Source organism: Urocitellus parryii, chromosome 8 (genome assembly GCF_045843805.1).
Source record: "Urocitellus parryii isolate mUroPar1 chromosome 8, mUroPar1.hap1, whole genome shotgun sequence".
NCBI lineage: Eukaryota > Metazoa > Chordata > Mammalia > Rodentia > Sciuridae > Urocitellus > Urocitellus parryii.
The window spans coordinates 503,609-525,835 of NC_135538.1; the positions used below are offsets into that span (position 1 = coordinate 503,609).

Here is a 22,227-nt window from a genome sequence, read left to right on the forward strand (position 1 = left end):
GGGAGGCGGTCAGGGTGGTGGGTGCTGCGCAGGCCCCGCCTTCCTGCGGAGCGGAGCGGAATGGAGAGGCGAGGTCGAGGCGCGAAGCCATCCACCAGCCCGGTCCCTCCTGCGCAGCCGTCGCCGGGCCCCCGGAGGGATCGGAGGCCGAGCATGTTCGAGAAGGAGGCAGTGAGTGCCGCCCGCCCCGCGGGTCCTCCTGGTGCCGCGAGCGCCCTGGCCCGCCCTCCCGACCTGCCCGGGCAGTTCCCACCTCTGAGTTAGCCGCTTTGCACAGAAGCTCGGCGTCGCCGGCCCAGATGAGCATATGTGTACCGTAGGTACATGGGGAAAAGCTGGTAGGAGAGAGTGCTTAAGAATTAGCAGCCTCAGAATGGAGGATTTATGCAGGGAATGAAGTTGAATGTTTTCTGCTAGCTTGATATTAATGGGAGCGTTCGTCAACTTTCATTAGTGGTAAAATACAGTATTTCCATATGAACAGATTTTGAAAATCATTAATATAGTTAGTTTATTGAGACTTGGAGGGGAAAAAAATGCTCAAGGATACAAGACGTTAATGATAGAACTACGACCAGAACCTGTGTCCTGGAACTCCTGTAGTGGTTTCTCATCACACCTACATCATAGAACCCATCATCAGTAGGATTCATATGTAAATACAAGGCAGAACACAAAAGTTCAAGATCATTCCCAAGTTAAAAAAAAAAAAAAAGTGAGAACTCACACACACAAACTCCCCCCCAAAATGCTAAGCCAGCATTGCAATTTCTAATGCCTGCTTGGTGGCTACCTTTTGCAAAGGAAGGAACAAATTAATAGAAGAAAAGTAAGTAGGCCACATTCACACAGAAAGAAGACAAAGCAGAACAAAGCTGGGAATCTAATTGTGTTGCACTTAAAACTAGATGTTCCCAAACTCTGCATATTGAAAACTTTCTATACTGCAGACAAGAGTGACTGCTGTAAACTTATTGCCTACTAAAATTGAAATTTGAATGAGTCTCCATTCAAGAGGAGAAGACATGGAGCTATACTTGTATATAGGCTAACCTCAGAATGAGGGGGACATGCACCAAAGCAGCTTATGTTGTAGTGGCACCCCCTCCTCCACCAGTGCATCTTAATTAAGCTTCTCTAGAGACCCTCATCACAATTGTTCTTATTAACAAAATATCAGCAAAGATCTCTGCAAAAGGGCTCCTATTTCCTCTTGCCCTGCTCAGTCTTGCAAAAAACTAAATTTAACTGTGGACTTGATGGCTGTTACTCTGCTTTTGTGGTATAACCTGTAAAATCTCTGACTGTTCCAAGAACTGGGATGAAAAGCACTTTCTGAGAACTCAAAGAAAAAATATATATACTTTTATGTAGACTTCTGCAAAATGTAAACCTCCCAGCTCCCCCCCCCCCGAAAAAAAAGAAACTGGATATAAAGTCCAAAGAATTGCTAGACTTGAGATCTAGAGGAGAATTTCATGCATGAGCCACACTCAGGATCGGCTAGCTGCAGTCAATAAACCTGCTTTCTGAAAATTCCTTGGGTGTTCAGCCTCTTCTGTCCTATATCAATGTGATATGAATATGATGAAACATAATCTTTAAAATCTAGTCTTCTAGAGGTAAGGGATTTGCATAGGCCAGTAACAAATCATTCCACAAATGTTCACTAAGTATACATAAGGACACTGACTTGTAGTCATTTTTAACTTTCAAGTAGTAGATGATTTCCATATTTCTGGGTATAACTTAGGGATCAGTTTAACCAGTATGAATAGCTCTTCAGCTGTCCTGCATTCATGTCTTTTCTCTAGCGGTAGCACCTCAGTTTTTCTTCAGAGAACTAACTCATCCCCCATTGGAGAAAGTTTCAGTGGAATTGGCAGCCACTTTCTTTACCTTGGAGTGAGGATGAAGCCCAGATTAGGCCAGTTAGATGTATTCTTTGGAATGATACAGAAAAAATGATTGAGGTTGATCCAGATTGCAAATGCAAGCTGAAGAGCACCCATGTGTCTTTCCGAGTCTAGTGCTAATCTTCTAGTCTACCAACTACTCCTATATATTACATTTTTGCTTTACAAGAATCAATTTCTCCTGCTTGTAAAGATCTAAAAATTTAGATTGAAAAATTGATAGGTCTTGTATATATGCATTTGAAAACCTTAAACATTAGCAAATAGCATTGAGATGAACATTAATGACATTTAATGAGCAAGCTCATTTTATTCTGGGACTGTTAAGTAAGTTTGATGTAAGGAGATGCTGCATCAGTAAGTGAAGTAGTTAAACTCGTCTTGGATTAGTAGATACCAAAAGGTGGATCATATTTCTAATTCAGTCTTTTTTTTTTTTTTGTACCAGGGATTGAACTTGGGTACTCAACCACTGAGTGCCCTATTTTGTACTTTGTTTAGAGACAGGGTCCCACTGAGTTGCTGAGCACCTCACTGTTGCTGAGGCTGGCTTTGAACTCATTATCCTCCTGCCTCAGCTTCTTGAGCCACTAGGACTACAGGCATGCACTATTGTGCCTGGCTACATAATTGAGTCTTAAAAAATGAGTACAAAGACTGTTTCTTAAAAGAGTAAAATACTTTTAATAAAAGCTTACTAAACCAGGTGGCCAATCCTATGCAGAAAGAAGAAATGACAGAGATGTAATTTTCAGAATAGTCTCAAAGGGTTAGTTTGAGAAAGTGCTTGTGCACCAAACCCATGAGAATCATTGCAATTGGGAGCTACTGATAATAATGCAATGGAGTTATATCCCTTCAGTATATTGTAGTGAAAAGGAAGGTGGCACTTTACTAAAGAAGCACTCTCAATAAACTTGACAAAATGACCCTTTTTAATAGATTTGGGGAGCAAACAATGCCTCTTATACAATTAAAAGAGGCATAGAAGAGGTGATCAAAATAACATTTGATGAACTTCTACTTGAAGCCAACTTAAAGTAACTCCTACCAGAAACTACTTGAAATGGTGCAGGAAATATATGGAGCATTTGGTTAGATGTCAGGTACTACAGGACAGAAATCTTGGAGAGAGGTAATGTGAGCCCCAATATTGCCTCCACCTTACTGCCTGATGAATTTCCAGGCTACCTTAAATAGCATCAGACCTCAGAGGATCAGAAAGAAAAGGTGCATGAACAGCTTGAGAGCTGCTGAGGGTTTCCTTGAGTCTTCAGCTTAGTCTTTCAATTCACTTGGTAAGAAAACCACCTGAGATCAGAAAAAGCATCACTCAAAAGGAACAGAAGTGAATACATTGACCCCCACAAAATAGTTATGCTCCCACCGATAAGAGCTCGGAAGGTCCTAGGACTTTTCATGTCTTGGCATGTGGTCAGTGTAGTGTGAAGTATATCACCTCATTAGAGAGGAAAACAGCGAGCAAATATCCAGATTTCCCTGGTCTGCCCTGGTGGAAAGCAAGACTGAAGAGGACCAAATCCTTCCCAAATCCCTACATCTTAGGAGAAAGGTAAACAACGTTTGTGGTAATACAAAGATAGCAAGGTGAAATATAGAGTCTGGTGTTCAAATAAATGTTGGTAGACTTACAAAGAAACAAGAAAAAAAAATCCCAAAATGAGAAGAAACAAAAAAATGGGCCCAGGAATCACACAAAGATAGGATACAAGGATACTAAAGTTGTTTTAATAACAAGTTCCTGTATTCGTTTTAATCAAATTGAATTATTATATCAAAGCAGTTATGACAATTACATTCCATGTAACCAAGAATGTAGACAAAGATCAAGTGTGTCAAATCCGAAAGAGACTTCTATAGTTGACAATGCAAAAATACAGTGTCAGAGATGATATGCACTTAATGAAATTAAAAGAAAGAATTAGTGAATTTAGAAAGAAAATATTAGGAGATGGCAGTGAGCTATACTCTAAATTCAAGTGGCCTCATATTCTTGTAATTTAAGTTTTCAAATGAAGAGAAGGGACAGATAAAAATATATTTGAAAAAAATGAGATATCTCCAAATATGAAAACAGTAAGCCCATACATTTAAGAGTCTCAATTCCAAGTACAAGAAACATGAAAATCATGTCAAGATACACATGAACTAATGATTTAAAAATGTAAAGGCAATTAGGAAAAACACGTGTACAGAACATCAAAATAACAGCAGACTTATTAGAAACAATGCAGTTGAACATTATCTTCGCTCAAAGAAAATACGTAAACCTAGAATTCTATACCCAGCTAAAATGTTTTAAAAACAAAGAATTCTCATTTGCAGTTCTTGATATAAGGAACTCAAAGGCATTTCTCCATTCTAACAAGTAGTAAAAAGCTGAACAAACCGAAAAAATATTCTTAGATATGTTAGAGAAGTGAGGTTGTAGGACACCTTTGCTGCATCTTGAATTAGCATGATGGACAAGTGATAGAATCACAGCACACCAGAACAGAGCCTGCAGAAACCAAGTTCAGGGTGTGGAAACTTGAGATGTAATTGGTGAATTGCTAGGAGTTAGGTGTTTTTCATTTTCAGAGTTAAAAATTCTAGAGGGACTTGGACATAATGTGGCCCTCTTGCTTTTGGGGGGATTTATCTCCATAAGTTGAACCATAAATATCGCAGAGTACTCCCTCATGCTTCTGGCAGAGGAACAAGCAAAGCATGGATAGGTAACATTTTTAAATCCACCAGAATATTCTGTTCTTAACAAGAGCTGCCCTCAGGAGGAACTAGTTAATTTTCAGAGTAACTCACTGAGTAAAAGGAATTCTAGCCCTTACTTGCCATTCTGTTTCATTTAAGGGAACGTGGGGGGCACGGTGAAATTCATAGTCCAGATGCAAAGGCTCACTAAAAAACTGATCTAATCATAGGACTATGTAATGCTTCCTTTCCTCCTGTCCACTACCATCAAATTACTGGAGGCCCATTGACAATAGTTCTTTTTACCCAGTCATGTATGGCTATAAAGAAAAAATTAAAAGGCATACCAAAAGATTAAAAAAAAAAAAAGCCAAGCATCAGAAACAGATAAACAGATGGGGATTATCAGGAAATTTCAAACTGATTAATGTGTTGAGGAAAATACTTCACAAAATAGCATAACAGATGAACAATGGAAAAAAATCCTAAGGACCCCCCCCCCCAGATGCTAGAGCTCAAAACTTCTAAGAGAAATGAAGACTATCTTTCTAGGCTTATAACTTCACAATCTGGACACAGCTAAGGAAAAACCTCTGAACTTGAGGATATATCAATAGAAACCTCCAAACCTGAAAAGAGACTAAAAAAGAATACTCAAGGACTATGGTAGAGCTACAAACTGTGTACGTTAACCATAACAGAAATACCACAAGAAGAATAAAGAAAGGAACAGATGGAAGTATTTGAGAAATGATAACTGAGAATAATAGTTGATACCAAAACACAGATCCAGGAAGATTAGGAAATACAGAACAGGAAAAATGCCAAAAATGAACAAACAAACAAAAAAAAACTAAAGCATATAATTTTCAAACTAGAAAAATTAAACCAGAGGGAGAAAACACTTAGTGAAGATATAATTATATCCACCTCTCAGAAACAATGCAAGAAAGAATAAAGAGGAGGGGAAAATATTACAGAAGAAGAAAAATCTAATGGAACTAAGTTTTCGTCTTAAACTATTAAACAGAGCTAATTAAATTCAAAGCAGAAGAACTGAATGAAATTGAAAACAGCAACTTGGTAGATTTTTTTAAAAAGTGTTTCATTGAAAATATCACTAACAGCAGTAAGCTTCTAAGCATGCTACCATGAAGAGAGGGCACAGGTCTAATATAAATACAAGAAATACTTGATGATAGATCTCATGAACATGAAAAAGATGATGAAAGAATATTGTGAACAATTCAGTATCCACGTATTTGGTTACATGGATGAAATGGAGCAATTCCTTGAAAGACACAATCTTACAGATCTCACACAAAAAAAAGAAATAGAAAATATCAATAGGCCTATAAAAATATGTTTAATTGAATAAAAAATTGAATCAATAAACTTCCAAAACACAAACCACCAGACCTAGATTGGTTAACTGATAAATCCTACCAAAATGTCAAGGAAGAAATTATTTGAATTCTCTACAATCCTTTTCAGAGGATAGAAGAAGCAGAAGGAGTGCTTTTTCATTTATCCTGTGAATTCAGCATTACCCGATTCCAAAGTCAGACAAAGACCCTATAAGTAAAGAAAGCTATAGACCAGTATCTCATATGAATATTGATGAAAAAAATCTCAAAAATATTAGCATTCTGGGGCTGGGGTTGTGGCTCAGTGGTAAAGCACTTGCCTTGCAAGCGTGAGGCACTGGGTTAGATCCTCAGCACCACATAAATATATGAAATAAAGGTATTGTGTCCATCTACAACTAAACATTTTAAAAATTAGCATTCTGCATTATGTTCAAAGGATCATATACCATGACCAAGTGGGATTAGCTCCTGAAATGGAAGGATTCTTCAACATATGAAAATCTGCCAATAATACATCACATAAATCAACTAAAGAAATATACCATGCATATCTCAATGGATGAAGAAAAGGCATGTGACAGAATGCAACTTCCTTCATCATACAAACACTGGAGAAATCAGGAAGGGAAAGCAACTAAGAGTAGTATCAAAGCCGTGTATATACGAAAAGCCCACACCAAACATCTTACTCAGTGGTAAAATGTTTGAAGTGTAAGAGGCTGAAAGTCTGTTTTCTCATATCAAGAGCAAGGAAAGGATATCTATTTTTCTCTTTTATTTAACATAGAACTGAAAGGTCTAGTGAAGCAATTAGGTAAGAAAAAATGTCTGGATGTTACAAAATGAAGGTCACCATTTTAATAGGCTATTAAGAGTATTCATCTGGAGCCTACTAGGCTCTAAATAGACATCTCCTTCATTCATGTGGATGTCAGAAAATGAAAATTGTGCCTGAAAATCATGGACTTCTGTCAAATCAATTCAGTTTTGTTATATTTTCAACCTGAGGCTATGAATGTGTTTTCTAAATAATTGTATTATTCAGAGACAAATAAAAGTAAAATACGTTTGGTGCAATGACGGATGATGTTTTCATAATGTTGGGGCAAGGATTGTGAAAGGTCTTCCTGATGCCCCTGTGCCCTAGCTATTCAGTCATCCTCTCTGGAGGCCACTTTTGTTTCCAGTTCTTTCCCATCTTTTGTGGTATATTTGTGCATGTACGCAAAAAGACAAGTTGTTATAGTTTGGGTGTGAGGTGTCCCTCAAAAGCTCATGTGTGGGACAATGCAAGAAGGCTCAGAGGAGAAATGATTGGGTTATAAGAGCCTTAACCCAATCAGTGAGTTAATCCCCTGGTGGGATTAACTGAGTGGAGACTGGAGGTGGTGTGGCCGGACCGGATGGACAGACGGACAGACGAGGAGGTCTTTGAGGGCGTGGTTTGGGGGTATATATTTTGTATCTGGCAAATGGAATTGCTCTCCCTCCCTCCCTCCCTCCCTCCCTCTCTCTCTCCCTCCCCCCTCCCCCCTCCCCTTGCTGATCATCATGTGAGCTGCTTCCCTCTGCCACACTCTTCTGTCGTGAACCTCGAGGAGTGCAGCCTGCTGCCTGTGGACTGAGACCTCTCAAACTGTGAGACCTCGAATAAGCTTCTCCTCCTCCATGGAGGAAGTTCCAGGGGAACCTGACCCTGTCCATCTCTGGTCAGTTCCTCTAGTCAGAGAGGGAAAAGGCTGACTGAAACACAAGGATTCATTTCTTCTGTTTACACCAAGTTAATAGCTAAGAGTAAATCTAGGATTTAGTGACTGCGTTTTCATAAAAGTTTTTTGTAACAGATTCTTGAAAATTGTGCCTGAAAATCATGGTCAGCTTTTCATTTTTGTGACCAGAATACATGAAAAGAACAATTTATAGGAAGAGAAGTTTACTTTGGCTCATGGTTTCCAAGGTTCAGAACATCATAAACCGACTTCGGCTCTGGGCCCAAGATAAGGCAGAACATGGTGACAGAAGGGCATGGCAGAGACGCGCCACTGAGGGCAGTCAGAAAGGAGAGGAGAGGTGAAGGCACTGGGCAATGTATGAATCCCAAGAGCTTCCCCCTAGTGACCTATTTTCTCCAGCCACACCCTACCTGCCTACAGTTATCCCCCCAAGTTATTATCAGTCCATCAAATCAGATTAAATTATTCAGATTAAATAAATAATTATCAACCCACCTCATCAGTGGATTTATCCATCAAATGAATTAATCCACCGATGAGTTGACAACTCTCATAATCTAATCCCAAACTCTCAGGGGATTCTTCATATCCACACCATAATATTCCACCCTATCCTCCCAAAGCCCATGCCCATCACATAATGCAAAACACATTTAGTCCATTTCCAAGAGCCCCATAGTCTAAATAGTTCCAGCATTGCCCAAAAGTCCAAGTCCAAAGTCTCCTGAGACTCAGTATATTCTTGACTGTGAATTCATGTAAAACTCAAAAGCAAGTTACATAGATCCACTCCATGATGTCACAGAGTAAACATTCCCATTTCAAAATGAAGGGACAGGGACAGAAAGAATGGGACCAAGTCAGTACTGAAACCCAGATACCATGTCTGGCATCTAGGGCACATGGTGGTATATGTCCCATCTAAAGGATTTGGGCAGCCCCACCCCTTTGGTCCTGCCAGGTGCAGCCCACATGCTGTCTCTCTTAGGCTCTGTCTGTGGCCAGTGTCATTCCTCAATCGTCATTCCATGTTATTGGCGTCTCTTGATCCCAGTAGAAGCCACTGTACCTTCCGTTTTCTTTCTGCATCTTCACACATCACCCTCTCAGGGGCTGCCTGCAGGGAACCTGACCCTGTTCCACTCTCTATGACCCTGCACTCCTGCAGAACCAGCACCATATGGACGATACCAACACCTACTGCCACCTCAAGCAGTAGCTTTGCCCTCTTGGACCATGACAGCAGTGGCTTCTAAGTGCCTGAGTGGGAAACAGCTTCCTAGGCACCCCTATGTGAGCAGGGTGCCCCCAGGCTCTCTTCTCAAAGAAGTCTTCATTTTCATGTTCTTGAGCCTACCATTGGTGTGGCCTTGCCAATTCCTGAGATATTCCGGAGACACCTTTTCTGTTGTCTCTGTGCGAAGTACTTGTCTCTAGTGGTGGTCATCTCATCAGCCACCACAACTTCTGTGGCTCCAGTTTTATATGCTCTTTTCTGGCCAAATTGCAATTTTGAAAAATCTCTCTCCTCTGCTTTCTGCTCCAAATTCTTAGAGTAACTGGGATAAATAAGCCAGAGCAATACCCATGCCAGTGCCCGAATGATATGCTGCCTTGAAATTCCCCTCCAGACTGGTCAGTCCGTCACCTTTAAACTCAGCCTCACAGGAAGTCTCAGGACTAAATGTAGACCAGTTGGCCAGAATGTGACACGAATGGCCTCAGTTTTCAATACTTCCTGACCCGCTCTCCAACGTCAAGAACACAGTCTTCACTGTCTGCATTTTCTCTCGGCATTCTGGTTTTCTGCGTTCCCACCAGAATCACTCAATAAGCTCTGCTTATAAAATTCTAGGGCTTCTCCAGCCTGCATCTCCAAACTTTTCCAACCTCCTCCTGAAAACTGGTTCCAAAGGCTTCGAAACACTTGGTCAAGTCAATAACTGCAACAACCTCATTGCTCAGTGCCAGTTTCCGTGTGAGTTAGCTTTGTGTGGTCATGACCAAGACACCTGACAAGAGTGACTTAGAGAAGGCAAAGTCTGCTTTGTCTCACAGTTTCAGAGGTTCATCCCATGGTTGACCAGCTGCATAGCTTTGGTCCCAGGCTGAGGCAGAATACCATGGTGGCAGGGCAAAGCAGAGGAAAGTGTTCAGGGAAGCCAGGAAGCAGAAAGTGACTCACCAGGGACAAAATATGAACCCCAAAGGCACCAGCCCAGTGACCCACATCCCCCAGCCACACCCTACTGCCCACAGCTCTCACCAGTACAGCAGTCCTTTCAAATTATTGACCCATCAAATCGATTCCCCACTAACTAGGTCATTTTACTTCTGAGCATTTATGAATTGTCTCAGACGAACGTTTCTGAGGGATTCCCTCATATCCAGACCATACCAAGCTTTGTGTCATGCCTATCCCACTGTATCAGGGTTATTCAAATTATTGACCCATCAAATCGATTCCCCACTAACTAGGTCATTTTACTTCTGAGCATTTATGAATTGTCTCAGACGAACGTTTCTGAGGGATTCCCTCATATCCAGACCATACCAAGCTTTGTGTCATGCCTATCCCACTGTATCAGGGTTATTCAATCTGAAATTGCATTTGACAATTTAAAAATTAATTTATCTCTCCCTCCCATCTCTCCCCACTTCAGTATGCCCAGATCTTAAGAGAAAGACTAAGAGATTCTTTTCATGATGTTCAATATGTGGAACCGCCGTTCGATGACTCTATCGCTGATATAGGTAAAGAATGGAAGAGTGCCCTGGCAAAACTGAAGTTTGCTAATTCCTATAGAATGGAGCCACTGAAGAAGTTCCAAGCTCAGTCAGTAGAAACCAAAGTCCAGCAAATATTAATGGTAGGTTGCGGGTAGGTAGAGTTTAGTCAAAGAACACTTGCCCGGTGTGCCCTTGGTTCAATCCCCAGCACCACAAAATAATTAAATAAGGATAAGTTGATAGATATATACAATAGTAGTATTTTACTAGTATTTTCCAGAAAAACTGTGTGTATGTGTGTGTGGATTCATTATGGGAATCAGCTCATGGGACTACAGAGGGCCAAAGGTCCCCAACTCTGCTGAGTGTCAGCTGCAGAACCAGGAAGCCTGGTGCTGTAGTGCAGTTTGGATCCCATGGCCTGAGAGCCAGAGGCGCTGATGGCCCAACTCCCAGTCCCAGTCCAGGAACCTGGAGCAACAGTGTCTAGCTCAGGCAGAGAGAAAAGTCAGCTTTCCTCCCTCTCTCACCTTGTTCAGCCCTCAACAGAGGATGATACTCACTCACATTGGTGAGGGTCATCTTATTTATTCAGTCAATTAACACATGAGTTTGCAGTCTCTGGAAGCTTCCTTACAGACACAACCAGACATGACTCAACAGCGTTGGAGCTTAGCCCAGTCGAGTGGACACCTAAAACACAAGTCTACTTGTCAAGTGAGCATCTGTACAAATCTCCTTAAAACAAAGACGATCCAGAGATGATCACAGTGTCAAAACTCTACCTGATGTGATACAAAGAACCTGTATAGAACCGAACATCCCATGATTTCTTCCCCAGAATAGGAGATAAGGTCCTTGAGTGGGGTTTACACTTTTCTTATCCTGTCACTTAAATACTGTGATGTAAAATTAGCAATAATTTCATACTAATGAAAGTCAATGTATTCCATGTTACATGACAAGGGAATGTGACAGGAAAGAATAAATACACTGCGTGTTAATGTCTATCCGCACACATTCAGGAAGGGGAAGTGCTCATGGCAGTTAGAGGCTCAGCTCTGTAACTGGTGCGTGGTGATAGCTGGTGTTCATAGCTACCTTCTGCCTCCACTTGTTACCCCTGTCTTCAGCAGGCCCCCAGCTGGCCCTGGTTCTTCACCTGGCAGAGTTACCCAAGCCTTCATTCCCGAGGAATCTGGGCCATGTTCAGCTCTGTGTGAACTGTGACCTGGTCACAGGACACAAGTACGACTACCACACACTGAAGTGTCTCCAGTACTCCGGACTTATTCCCCTTTCCTCTGCAGTTTAGGATCAATCGCCCCAGTCGATACCGTAGCTCCTCCTTCTTTGCCCGTTCACTCAGAGGCATGAAGAGCCCAAGTGTTCAAGCAGCGTACCTCCAGTTCATAGCTTCCAATCTAACGGAACCATGCTATGTCTCCTGGTGAAAGCATTTGTTCTTCTGGAACTGAGACCTTTAGACTAGTGAAACATGAGGTTGTGCATACAGGAATCCGAAATTTTGCTACTGGCTCATTGGCTTGCGGTTCATGATGGGCAGATTGCGTGGTAAGGTGGTGGCCCATGATCAAGTGTTCATTCTCTCCAAAAGGCCCAGTAGCAAACCAAGGAGATTAGTTAGCTGTAGATGATGGCAAGGCTTGTTCCAAATTCCTAAAGGCCTGTGATACAATTCTCCTCCAGGGCCTACACTGGACCTGCTGGATTATATGGGCCAAGTGGCCAAACATCTTGCAAAAGCCTGGACCTAGTGCAGAGCCATTTTTGGTCTGGACCCCACTACAAATCAGTGGCTTTGTGTGTCACTTGGTAAATGGACTAGACTATATCAATGTTTATAGCAGCTCAATTTACAATAGCTAAGCTACCGAACCAGCCTAGGTGTGCTTCAACCGATGAATGGATAGAGAAAATGTGATACTTATACACAACGAAATATTACTCAGTCATAAAGAAGAATGAAAGTATGGCATTTTCTGGTAAATATGGAACTGGAGATTATCAATCTAAGTGAAATAAGCCAATCCCAAAAAAGTCAAAAGCTGAATGTTCTCTCTGGTATGTGGATGCTAACACAAAATAAGGGGGGGGGGATAGAAATTCATGGATTAGACAAAGGGGAATGAAAGGAAAGGGGGGATGAGAATAGGAAGGACAATAGAATGGTTCAGACATGGCTTTCCTGTGTCCATGTTTGAATACACGACCAGCGAAACTCCACCTCATGTTCAACCACAAGAATGGGATGCTGATTAGAATAAGTTCTACTCCATGGATATACAGTATGTCAAAATGCACTCTACAAAAAAAAAAACCAATAACCCTACCCCAAAAATGAAATGCAGGTTGGCCTAAAACAAGCTTCTTCAATTTTGTGACTTAATATCATTATTAATACCAATCGTATTTATACTAGTTTGAGTATCTAAAAGCTACGTTTTTCAGGTGAAAAGAATTCCTCTCACTGTCTTTCCTAATAAAGGAATAAGCTAATCTTTTTTTTTTTTTGGTTTTAGAAAGTTTGCTTGGAGGCTATTATGGTTTAGATATGAGGTGTCCCCCAAAAGCTCACATGTAAGACTGTGCAAGAATGTTCAGAGGTGAGATGATTAGGTTCTGAGATCTGTAACCTAATATGTATATCTATATACATATGTATATAACCTAGCATAATATATCTATAACCTAATAACCCTGATAAGGGTTCCGTGAATGGCAACTGAAGGCAGGTAAGGTGTGGTTGCAGGAAGTAGGCCACTGGGGCGTGCCTGTGGGTTTATGTTTTGTCCCTGATGGGAGGAACTCCTTCTCTGCTTGCTGGCTATAGAGAAAGGGGCAGCTCCTTTTTTTCTTTCTTTTTTAAAAATTTTGTTTATTTGTTTTAATTAGTTATACGTGACAGTAGAATGCACTTAGATACTTTGATATATCCAAATAGATGGGATATGATTTCTCATTTTCCTGATTATACATACTGTGGAATCACGTTGGTCATACAGTCACATACATACATACAGTGATAATGTCTGTGTCATTCTACTACCTTTCTTACCCCCACATCCCTGCCTTCCCCTCCTTTCACTTCCCTCTACCTAATCTAGGGTAATGCTATTTTTTTTTGCATTACTATTCTTAGTACACATATATACCACAATTTTTGTACCTCTATTTGTATATAAAGTATGTTGACACCCAATTAAGTCTTCATACATGTACTTTGTATAATGACGTCCATCACATTCCACCATCCTTGCTAGTCCCCTGCCCCCTCCCTTTCCCTCCCACCCCTCTGCCCTATCTAAAATTCATCTATTCCTCCCATGCTCTCCCTCCCTGGAACCTCACTATGAATCAGGCTTCTTATATCAGAGAAAACATTCGATATTTGTTTTTTGAGATTGGCTAACTCCATTTAGCACTATCTTCTCTAACGCCATCCATTTACCTGCAAATGCCATGATTTTATTCTCTTTTATTGCTGAGTAAAATTCCATTGTATATATATGCCATATTTTTTTATGCATTCATCACTGAAGGGCATCTAAGTTGGCTCCACAGTTTAGCTATTGTGAATTGTGCTGCTATAAACATTGATGTGGCTGTGTCCCTGTAGTATGCTGTTTTTAAGTCCTTTGGATATAGACTGAGGAGAGGGATAGCTGGATCAAATGGTGGTTCCATTCCCAGTTTTCCAAGGAACCTCCTCCATACTGCTGTTCATATTGGCTGCACCAATTTGCAGTCCCACCAGCAATGTAGGAGTGTGCCTTTTCCCCACATCCTCGCCAACATTTATTGTTGTTTATATTCTTAATAGCTGCCATTCTGACTGGAGTGAGATGATACCTTAGAGTGCTTTTGATTTGCATTTCTCTGATTGCTAGAGATGATGAGCACTTTTTCATACGTCCATTTCAGCTGTCCATTTCCCAACAGGTTACGCCCATCTCCTGAGTGACCATGAGAATCTTCCTAACAAAGTGAAGATAAAGGTCATGTGCCTTGGGCAATCTATTAAGGATTGTTCCAAAGGCTAAACCTAAAATCTCCCTGGCTTCTGTGGAGGGAAGATCCTCCTGTGTTTTTCACAGATGGCTCCCCGCACTGACATATCCAAAAAGTGTGTCACAGCGTAGATGGTCCTTGAGAGGAGGTCCTCGAGCCACCATTGGCTCTAGTTCCTCCTATCGTTCTGTTGGTGCTGCTCTTCTGCACACCGTCCACGATGGATGTACACTGCCACTAGCCCTCCCTGTTGAGTTCTCCATGTCTGTGCCAGGCTTCCTGGTTGTTGTGAGGACATGGACGTCCATGCCAGGGCACTCACACAGATCACCCGCTGGACATTGTCAGTGGATCTTTTACTTATTTATATGCAGTGCTGAGGATCGAACCCAGGGCGTCACATATGCCAGGCAAGTGCCCTAGCACTGAGCCCCCGCCCCCGCCCCTCCTACTTGTTTTTGAAGCAGTCAGTAACTACCAGTGTCTTTGGGCAATGTGACTTTGATTCATTCTTAGAAGCTCCTGGAAAGCCATCCGCTGAAAGGGATGCCTATGCAGACGGTTAATATTTTTTATTTAATTTTTATTTATTTGGGGTTTTTTTTGCACTGCTTGCTAGAAAAGCTCCCTACCTCAGCCCAACACTATTTCACCTCATAATCATCACAGATTTTATGCCTGTTTTTTTCTTTTTCTTTTTTAAAAAATATTTATTCTTCAATTGTAGTTAGACACAAAACCTTTATTTTATTTATTTTTATGTGGTGCCGAGAATCGAACCCAGGGCCTCGCGTGTGTTAGGCGAGCGCTCTACCACTGAGCCACAACCCCAGCCCGACCCCCACCCCCGCCTTTTTTAAAAATTGTTTTTGTAGTAGTACATGCACAGAATGACCTTATTTATCTTTATTTATTTTTTTTAATGTGGTACTAAGGATTGAACCCAGTGCCTCACACATGCAAGGCCAGTGCTCTGCCACTGAGCTACTTCCCCAGCCCCCCTTTTCTTTTTTTTTTCTTGCAAAAAATTGGAGTGTGACCGTCATTAAAGGTCAGTCTTAAAAACACTTTGCAGCTATTACTTAAAGATTATATTACTAAAGTATCTTTAGTGCAAGGTAAGGATGCAAGGAATACTTGTGAATATGTGTTAAGTACAAACAGAGTCACATCTTTTCTTCTTGATGGTTTAGCAAACATTTTTCCAGTTTGGGGAAAAAATATTAACACATTAGTTGTTGATTTGTGCATTATAATTGAAGTATTGCTTTTGAAAAAATGTACTGAGTGTTGTGAAGTATGGACTTTCCCAGTTACCCTCCTGTGCTTGGAGGTTCTGTGCCCCTGTGGCGGTTGCCTTAGGACCCCTCACGTAAGACCCAAGCACACACTGCAGCACTCTAAGGGGACCTTGCTGGCAGCGCACCGAAGGCAGATGTCCACCTGCCACTGTTGAACACTTGCTGCTCTATGCACCTTCTCAGCAGCATTAGGAGCAGAATGGTGTCATGCCATGATTAGGAAAACAAAAACGGTGCAAAGATTACGTGGTGATGATGACCCTGCAGTGAAAAGTGGTATTTTAAACTGGAGTTTTTATCATGGCCATGCCACATGACCAGTTCACTCATCTGAAGGGAAGTGCTTCACTTATTCCAGCATTCAGATATAAAGAGCAGATGAGTTTCAGAATTTGGATCCAAGAGTGGAATGGATTTTATATATTTGATAAAAACCAAAAAAAAAAAAAAAAAAACCAGTGGGGACAGTTGTGAAAGTACCAACATGAAGCCAGCTCCAGTTTTCCTGTTAGATGACGTGGTAAAGATGGGAAGCTGTCTCTGATAGCCGAGTGCCTGACCCAGAGTCCTGGCCACTCTGTGTGTTCTGCAGGGTGCGGGACTGCGTGTCTGCAGCACCTGGATGCAGGGTCTTCTGCTTGCTGTCTCAACCCTGAGGACAGTTGGTTTTGAAGGCAGGTGTCGTGCTGTGAGTGAAGGGACAAGGTGAGGTAGCGCACACGGCCCCTGGCCCCCTGCTTCCCTTAGCCTATGTTGGCTTGTTTTTGTGTTTGTTTTGTTTTGTTTTCTAGTGGGAATTGTGGGTTTGGGGATTTGTGCTTTCAGAATTTCAACATTTGGGATTTTATTCTTTCAGGATTGTGATTTTGGGGATTTTGCTCTTTGGGGAATTTAGACTTTTAGGGATTTTATTCTTTGGGACTCTGGTGCTAGGGATCCCATCTGCTTATCTGGTTCTGACCTGCAGTGTCCTCTGGAAGGGCCAGGTGGGAGCAGGAGGGAGCAGGTGGGAGCAGGTGGCAGTGAGAGGGCGATATTCTGTCTGCACTGTTGGTGGGTGGACACGGCTTATGCATCACTTTCTATCTACCTTTGTTCTAGAATTGCCAGTCCCACAATATTTTTTGACTATATGATATTAGGAATAATGGCAACTTGTGTAGAATTTCTTCTTGCTTCTGTAAATTAAGGTGGCTTAAGAAAGTTTGCCAGGCAATTGAAGCTATCTATAAAAGTACCTATGAAAATATGCGTGAATTTAGATTAGATCTTGGTTCACATAAACTCAGGGCAGGGGAACAGCTCAGTGGTAGGAAGACAGAGAATGCAGTCCTGTGGACTTGGGGACAGGGAAAGCTTACTGCATTACCTATTCACTTTATATGGAAAGTGTCTGAGGCTTGCATGGAGCTCTCTAGGCAAGCTCACAGAGGGGTGTGAGGAAGCATCTGGCTAAGTACAGGTAGCATGCTTGGTTGGCTGGCTAAGGGGCCACAGCCTGAGAGAGGCTGACTCAAAAGGAGAGAGACCATGTTCCAGCACTGGGTCCTCTAAGGTTTGTGCATGGGGCAGGGGGGGGCGGGTTAACAGAAGGGAAATGTGGGGAATTTTGGATGCAGCTAGGATAATCCCTTGGGTTTAAGAAATCTATTTTCTAGTCAATCTCCAGAGTTCTTAAAATAAGGTGTTTAGGGTTTAATTGCCAATTCATGTGTTTACAGCTGCAGACAATTCTTGTGAGTGTGTGAATTGGATGTGGTGGCTCCCAAAGGCAGACATGCCTAACTTCACTGTTCCAGATAGCAGAGGCCCTGGGACCTCCTCAGTGGCAGCGTGCTTGCAGGCACACCAGGACCTGGTGTTCCGTTCCAGGTGTCACAGGGTGATGGTCGTCAGAGCTGAGCTGGCCACAATGTCCTTTCTCATGTTTCTTGCCATCACACCAGAGGAATCTCAGACATGCTGCTCAGAGTTGCAGGCACAAGTGTTTTGAGGGATAAGAAAAAGGGCAAGGGGACACTTGGAAGGGAGAGAGTGGGTCTCCTCAGAGAGGAGAAGGATGGTGTACCCTTCCTGCCCTCCAGCTTTGTTGGGGGTCCCAGAGCAGTTTCCAGAGTTTCTCCCAGTCCCCCTCCCGCCGACAATAGGACGACATCCGACTTCCAAGTCCCCACTGGGCATGGTAGATGTTCAGGACAACTCTAGGGCACTTTGGATCATGCTGACCAATTCTAGTAGGAAACTGTTCTTACAGATTTTATGATTTGAGGGAATTATCCTTATCTCCCAAGTTCTGGGACTTGGTCTGTGTAAGGGTCACAATATTCGGCCCCCCATCACCCCCATGGTAACTTGTGTTCTTCTTGTCAAGGTTTCAGACCTGTGTTTCTCCTGCAGATAACGGTCGTTTGCTCAGGAATGTAACGCAGCCTACTGACTTAAGCCAGGCAGTGCTGCAGGTAAACTGCTTTTTAAAGACAGCCTGTGGGGGTCAGCACAGGCGGCGGCTGCTTTAGAGAATTACGCCCTGTCCTCCTGCTCCCAGGGCTCAAGTCTGTCTGTTACTATCACCAGCATCAAGGGGGTGGGGAACAGAAACAAACAACAACAGCCACAACAAGAGTGAAAAAAGAAAAGGAAAGGAAACACGAGGGGAACAGCCTGGTCAAGTGCCACTTTCTCTGCTTGTGTGCGGCCCAGGCCACCAGCCTTTAGAGAAGCCACACCCTGGCCTGACGGGACTGGAGATCAAGGTCCCAGTCAGCACCTGGGGTGGGGCAAGTTTCTCCCCAGACCAGCCTGGGAAGCTGGAGCCACAGCCAGTCCCCAAGGGAAAACAGTGTCAAGACCCCAGTTCCAAACCCCGAAGACTTCTAGGAGAGAAGGAAAGAAAGAAGGGAGGAGAGAGACAAAGAGACACATTTATTTGGTTTCACATCCTGTGGAAGTGGCTGGTGGCAGTCCATCTGTCATGATCAGAGCCCAGGGAGTCACCTCCAGGTGTGGTTAGGTGGTCGGGTTCCGTCCACGCGGGACAGGAGGGGTGCTGCTGCATCTCGCTCCCTCCAGGTCATAACCAGCCTGTTTACAGTGCGCGGAGAAGCCTCCCTGCCTTTGCCTTTCCCGGGGAGGAGACAGGGGGAGAGAAGCCATGCCAGGCAGGCTCTGTCTAAAAGGCAGGTCTTAACAACGTAGAATGACAAAAGGTGTCCTTTCTTTACCTGTGAACTTCCAGAAACCTTCAAAAGTTCCCCCTGAGTCTCCCTCATAACTGTTTGACAGAGTCTGGTAAACACCGACTTAGAGCTTAAGTGTTGATAATGAAGAGCCATCGAATATAATTTAGAAAATCAAAATGATTTTTCAAAACTGTTATTGAAATAAATTGGTAAGTGTAACATTTATTTAATCTTATTTTGTCTGAAATATGTTTATTTTAACGTGTTATTTAGATGCATGTTTTCCACTTTTTTATTCAAAAATATTTGTTTTGAACATTAAAGTATTTTTCTTAATTTTTTAAAGGAACATCTTAAAGATGTCAAATATGATGATAAACTCTTCTCTCATTTGTCACTCGAATTGTCAGACCGAATACTATCAGCAGTCAAAGAATTTGGGTATCACCGTTATAAGTTCATTATAAAAGTATTATTTATTCAAAAGACCGGTCAAGCAATAAATGTAAGTACCCACAGACCCTGCACCTGCCTTTAGAACTGTGAGGTGTCCCCTCCCGAGGGTCTGGTGTTCACAGTGATGATCCCCAAACACTTCAGGGTCCTGAGGTGCCTCTTCAATGCAAGGATCCTTTTGTTAAATATGCTTTATTTTACTGTGAATTATGTGAAAAGTACTAACCTAGATGTAACATTTTCTATTGATGATTTATTAAATTGTAGAGTTACCCTGTGTCTCAATCGTACCAGCTTAATATCATCTAAGTTGATTAACCAGTAAATTTACTTGAGGTACTAATGTATGTTGGGTGCTGAGGAAAATACGAAGAATCATAAGACATGGGCCAGGAGTTTCCAGGAGCTTTTCTCCAGGCAAGGAAATGAAGTGTTCCAGTTTAGAGTCTGAGGAAGCAGTGCCCTGGGTACAGCAAGCACTGCAGGAGCCTGGGCTCCCGGTCCAAGTGGCCCTGGGGCTGCAGCACCGCAGGCTCAGGACAGATGCCAGCTGGAGCAAGGCTGTGCGTATCATCACGATAGACCACTAGGCCTAGCAAGCCCAAGCCTCTGGGGAACTGGTTTTGCATGTGCAGGAGCTGGTGAGAAAAGGGGTGAAAACTGTGTTTCTGCACCATCTGCAGAGGCTTCATGGGAGACGGAACTACATTCTGAAGCACAAGGAGGATGTGGGCAGGTGAAGGTGCTGGCCATGCAGAGCCAGCAACAGAGGCAGTCCTGGCTCCCCAGGGAAGTTCTGCCACAGACAGCACCCAGCACACATGGTGAAGTAACAGGAGGATCTAGATGGTGTGGAGTACCTAGGGAGAGTTGTGGTGGGGGGAAATGAGGGTACCAGAGGGCTGCTTGGGATTGCCTAGGGAAGGGAAGGTCCTCTGGTGTCCAGATGAGGAGGGGGACAAGCTGTGCCAGAGACCCCTGGGAACAGTCCAAGCTGGGGGCACTTGGAGCTGAGGCAGGATGACCTTGGCCTGCTTCAGCTTGTGGAGAGCAGTGTGATGTCGGGGTGGGGGGGAATGTATCAGCCAATTACAAGGGGACAAGAACCTGCCCCGGAATTGAAGAGTTTGACACAATCGGCAACTGTTTCCTGAACCATGGGACAGCTCAGCCTGAACCAGCTGCAGGTCTCTGGTGACTCTCCTGGGCCTGGAAGTTCCAGAGCCCTCTCACATCTCAGCACGTGTGATGGCTGCTGCTGATGGGGGAACCTAGGCTCCCCAGATGAGAGTGACCATCTTCAGGGGATGGAGCAGGATTCCTATGTAACTCTCCAGGAGGGTGACAGCAGAGAGTGAGACCCCTGGGGGAGTCACACAAGGCCACATTTTGTTCACAGCAGATAACAAGGCCAACTCATACTCAAGGGATGAAGAAATAGAGTCGACGAAGAATTTATGGCCATTTTAGATCCATTACCGAGAAGCAGACTAGACTACGGTGCTACATGTGAGGCTTTGAAAGCAGAGAGAAGCTGGGATTCCAGGGGGTGCCTGCCTGATGGTATCAGTTGCCTGTTGCTGCTTCTCCAAAGCAGGGTCCTAACAGGCTTTGGATGAAATTCTTCTAAGAGTGGAAAGTGGGATTCCTTACCGTGGTCTGTACCACAGTGGAGTAGGCTACATACAGAGCTGCTGGGTCCCCACTTAGGGCTTCTGACCCTGCCCCAGGACACACGGCACCAAGACTGCCAGCCTTCAGAGAGGAGAAAGGGACTGAGCAGCACTTCTCTGGGTCTCTTCATGAGAGGGAGATACTGCCTTCTGAGTTGTAGGTGCACTATTAAAAAAAAAAAAAAAAAAAACTAGTGTGGATTTTAAAATGATTTCTTAATATGCTCAAATTGGTCTTTTAAAAAAATTTCTCTCGCAGATTGCCAGCAGATGGATCTGGGATGTTGCTTGGGACAGCTGGGTAGAAGCGAAACACGAGACGGAGTCTTATGTGGCATTGGCCTTGGTATTTGCTCTTTATTGTGAATAGCTCCTTACATGTACAAAAAAACAGTATTCTCCTCCAACTTTTCAAAAATAAATAAATCCTCATAGTTCTGATCAGCTACATTCTTTCTTCAATTGAAGCTTAATTGTTTTCTTTTAATGACAAACATGCAAAAGCGAGACATTTACACTTGTGCTTACTGGTTATATTTATTAACATTATATTATCCCAAAGTAGTATAAGAGGTGGGTGTAGGTGCATAGGAGATAGTCATCATTGTTTTTGATTTTAAATAACTAGGATTTACTAGTTTTTTAAAAGAAATTAAGATGCAGTCTTGTAACATGTTTAATGAAGTAGATATCAAGACGCATTTTGGAAACTTGTAAGGGCAGCTTTGCTTTGATGATCTTTTAACATTTTGTATTTGTTCTTTTGAAAGGAAAACCAAGTAGGAAAGAAAGTGTTAATGCAATTAGTTTTTCACCAACTGATGGTTTCCCTCCCCAATCAGAATGCTTACAAACGTGTGCCCTTCCATCCTTAGTCGGTTAAGCTATTTTTAGATACCAGAACTGAAAAACCTAACATAATTGAAGAAATAGAAACATTTTATTTCCCAAGCCATTCAATCAAGGATCCAGTTCTTTCCTCTTCCTGCTCATCTGTCTGACTTGGTGGGATGTTATCACCTTCCTGTGACACCACCAGGGATGGTTCACTCCTTGGCCTGGGCTGGAGGACAACTTGGGAGGACGGAACAGTGTGAGAAAGTGGTGCCCTGTACCGTGGGGACT

General features: G+C 42.8%; 1 protein-coding gene across 2 annotated transcripts; it reads left to right on the forward strand.

Annotated features, from left to right (window-relative positions):
- The first annotated feature begins 10 nt into the window (after window positions 1-10).
- Window positions 11-21,472, forward strand: Dynlt2 (dynein light chain Tctex-type 2). 2 transcript variants are annotated; one of them, XM_026380318.2, is made up of 4 exons: window positions 11-171; window positions 10,395-10,601; window positions 19,320-19,478; window positions 21,362-21,472. In XM_026380318.2, exons 1-4 carry the CDS (start codon window positions 61-63, stop codon window positions 21,470-21,472), a joined length of 588 nt encoding a protein of 195 aa, XP_026236103.1. In that variant the 5' UTR covers window positions 11-60. The 2 variants fall into 2 exon arrangements, with proteins under 2 accessions (XP_026236103.1, XP_026236104.1); XM_026380319.1 differs by lacking the exon at window positions 19,320-19,478.
- The last annotated feature ends 755 nt before the right edge of the window (window positions 21,473-22,227 follow it).

Coding starts and splice junctions, on each gene's coding strand:
- Dynlt2 (XM_026380318.2), top strand. CDS start 61: ATGGAGAGGCGAGGTCGAGGCGCGAAGCCATCCACCAGCCCGGTCCCT. Junction 172..10,394: donor GCATGTTCGAGAAGGAGGCA/GTGAGTGCCGCC, acceptor TCCCCACTTCAG/TATGCCCAGATCTTAAGAGA. Junction 19,479..21,361: donor AGACCGGTCAAGCAATAAAT/GTAAGTACCCAC, acceptor TTTCTCTCGCAG/ATTGCCAGCAGATGGATCTG.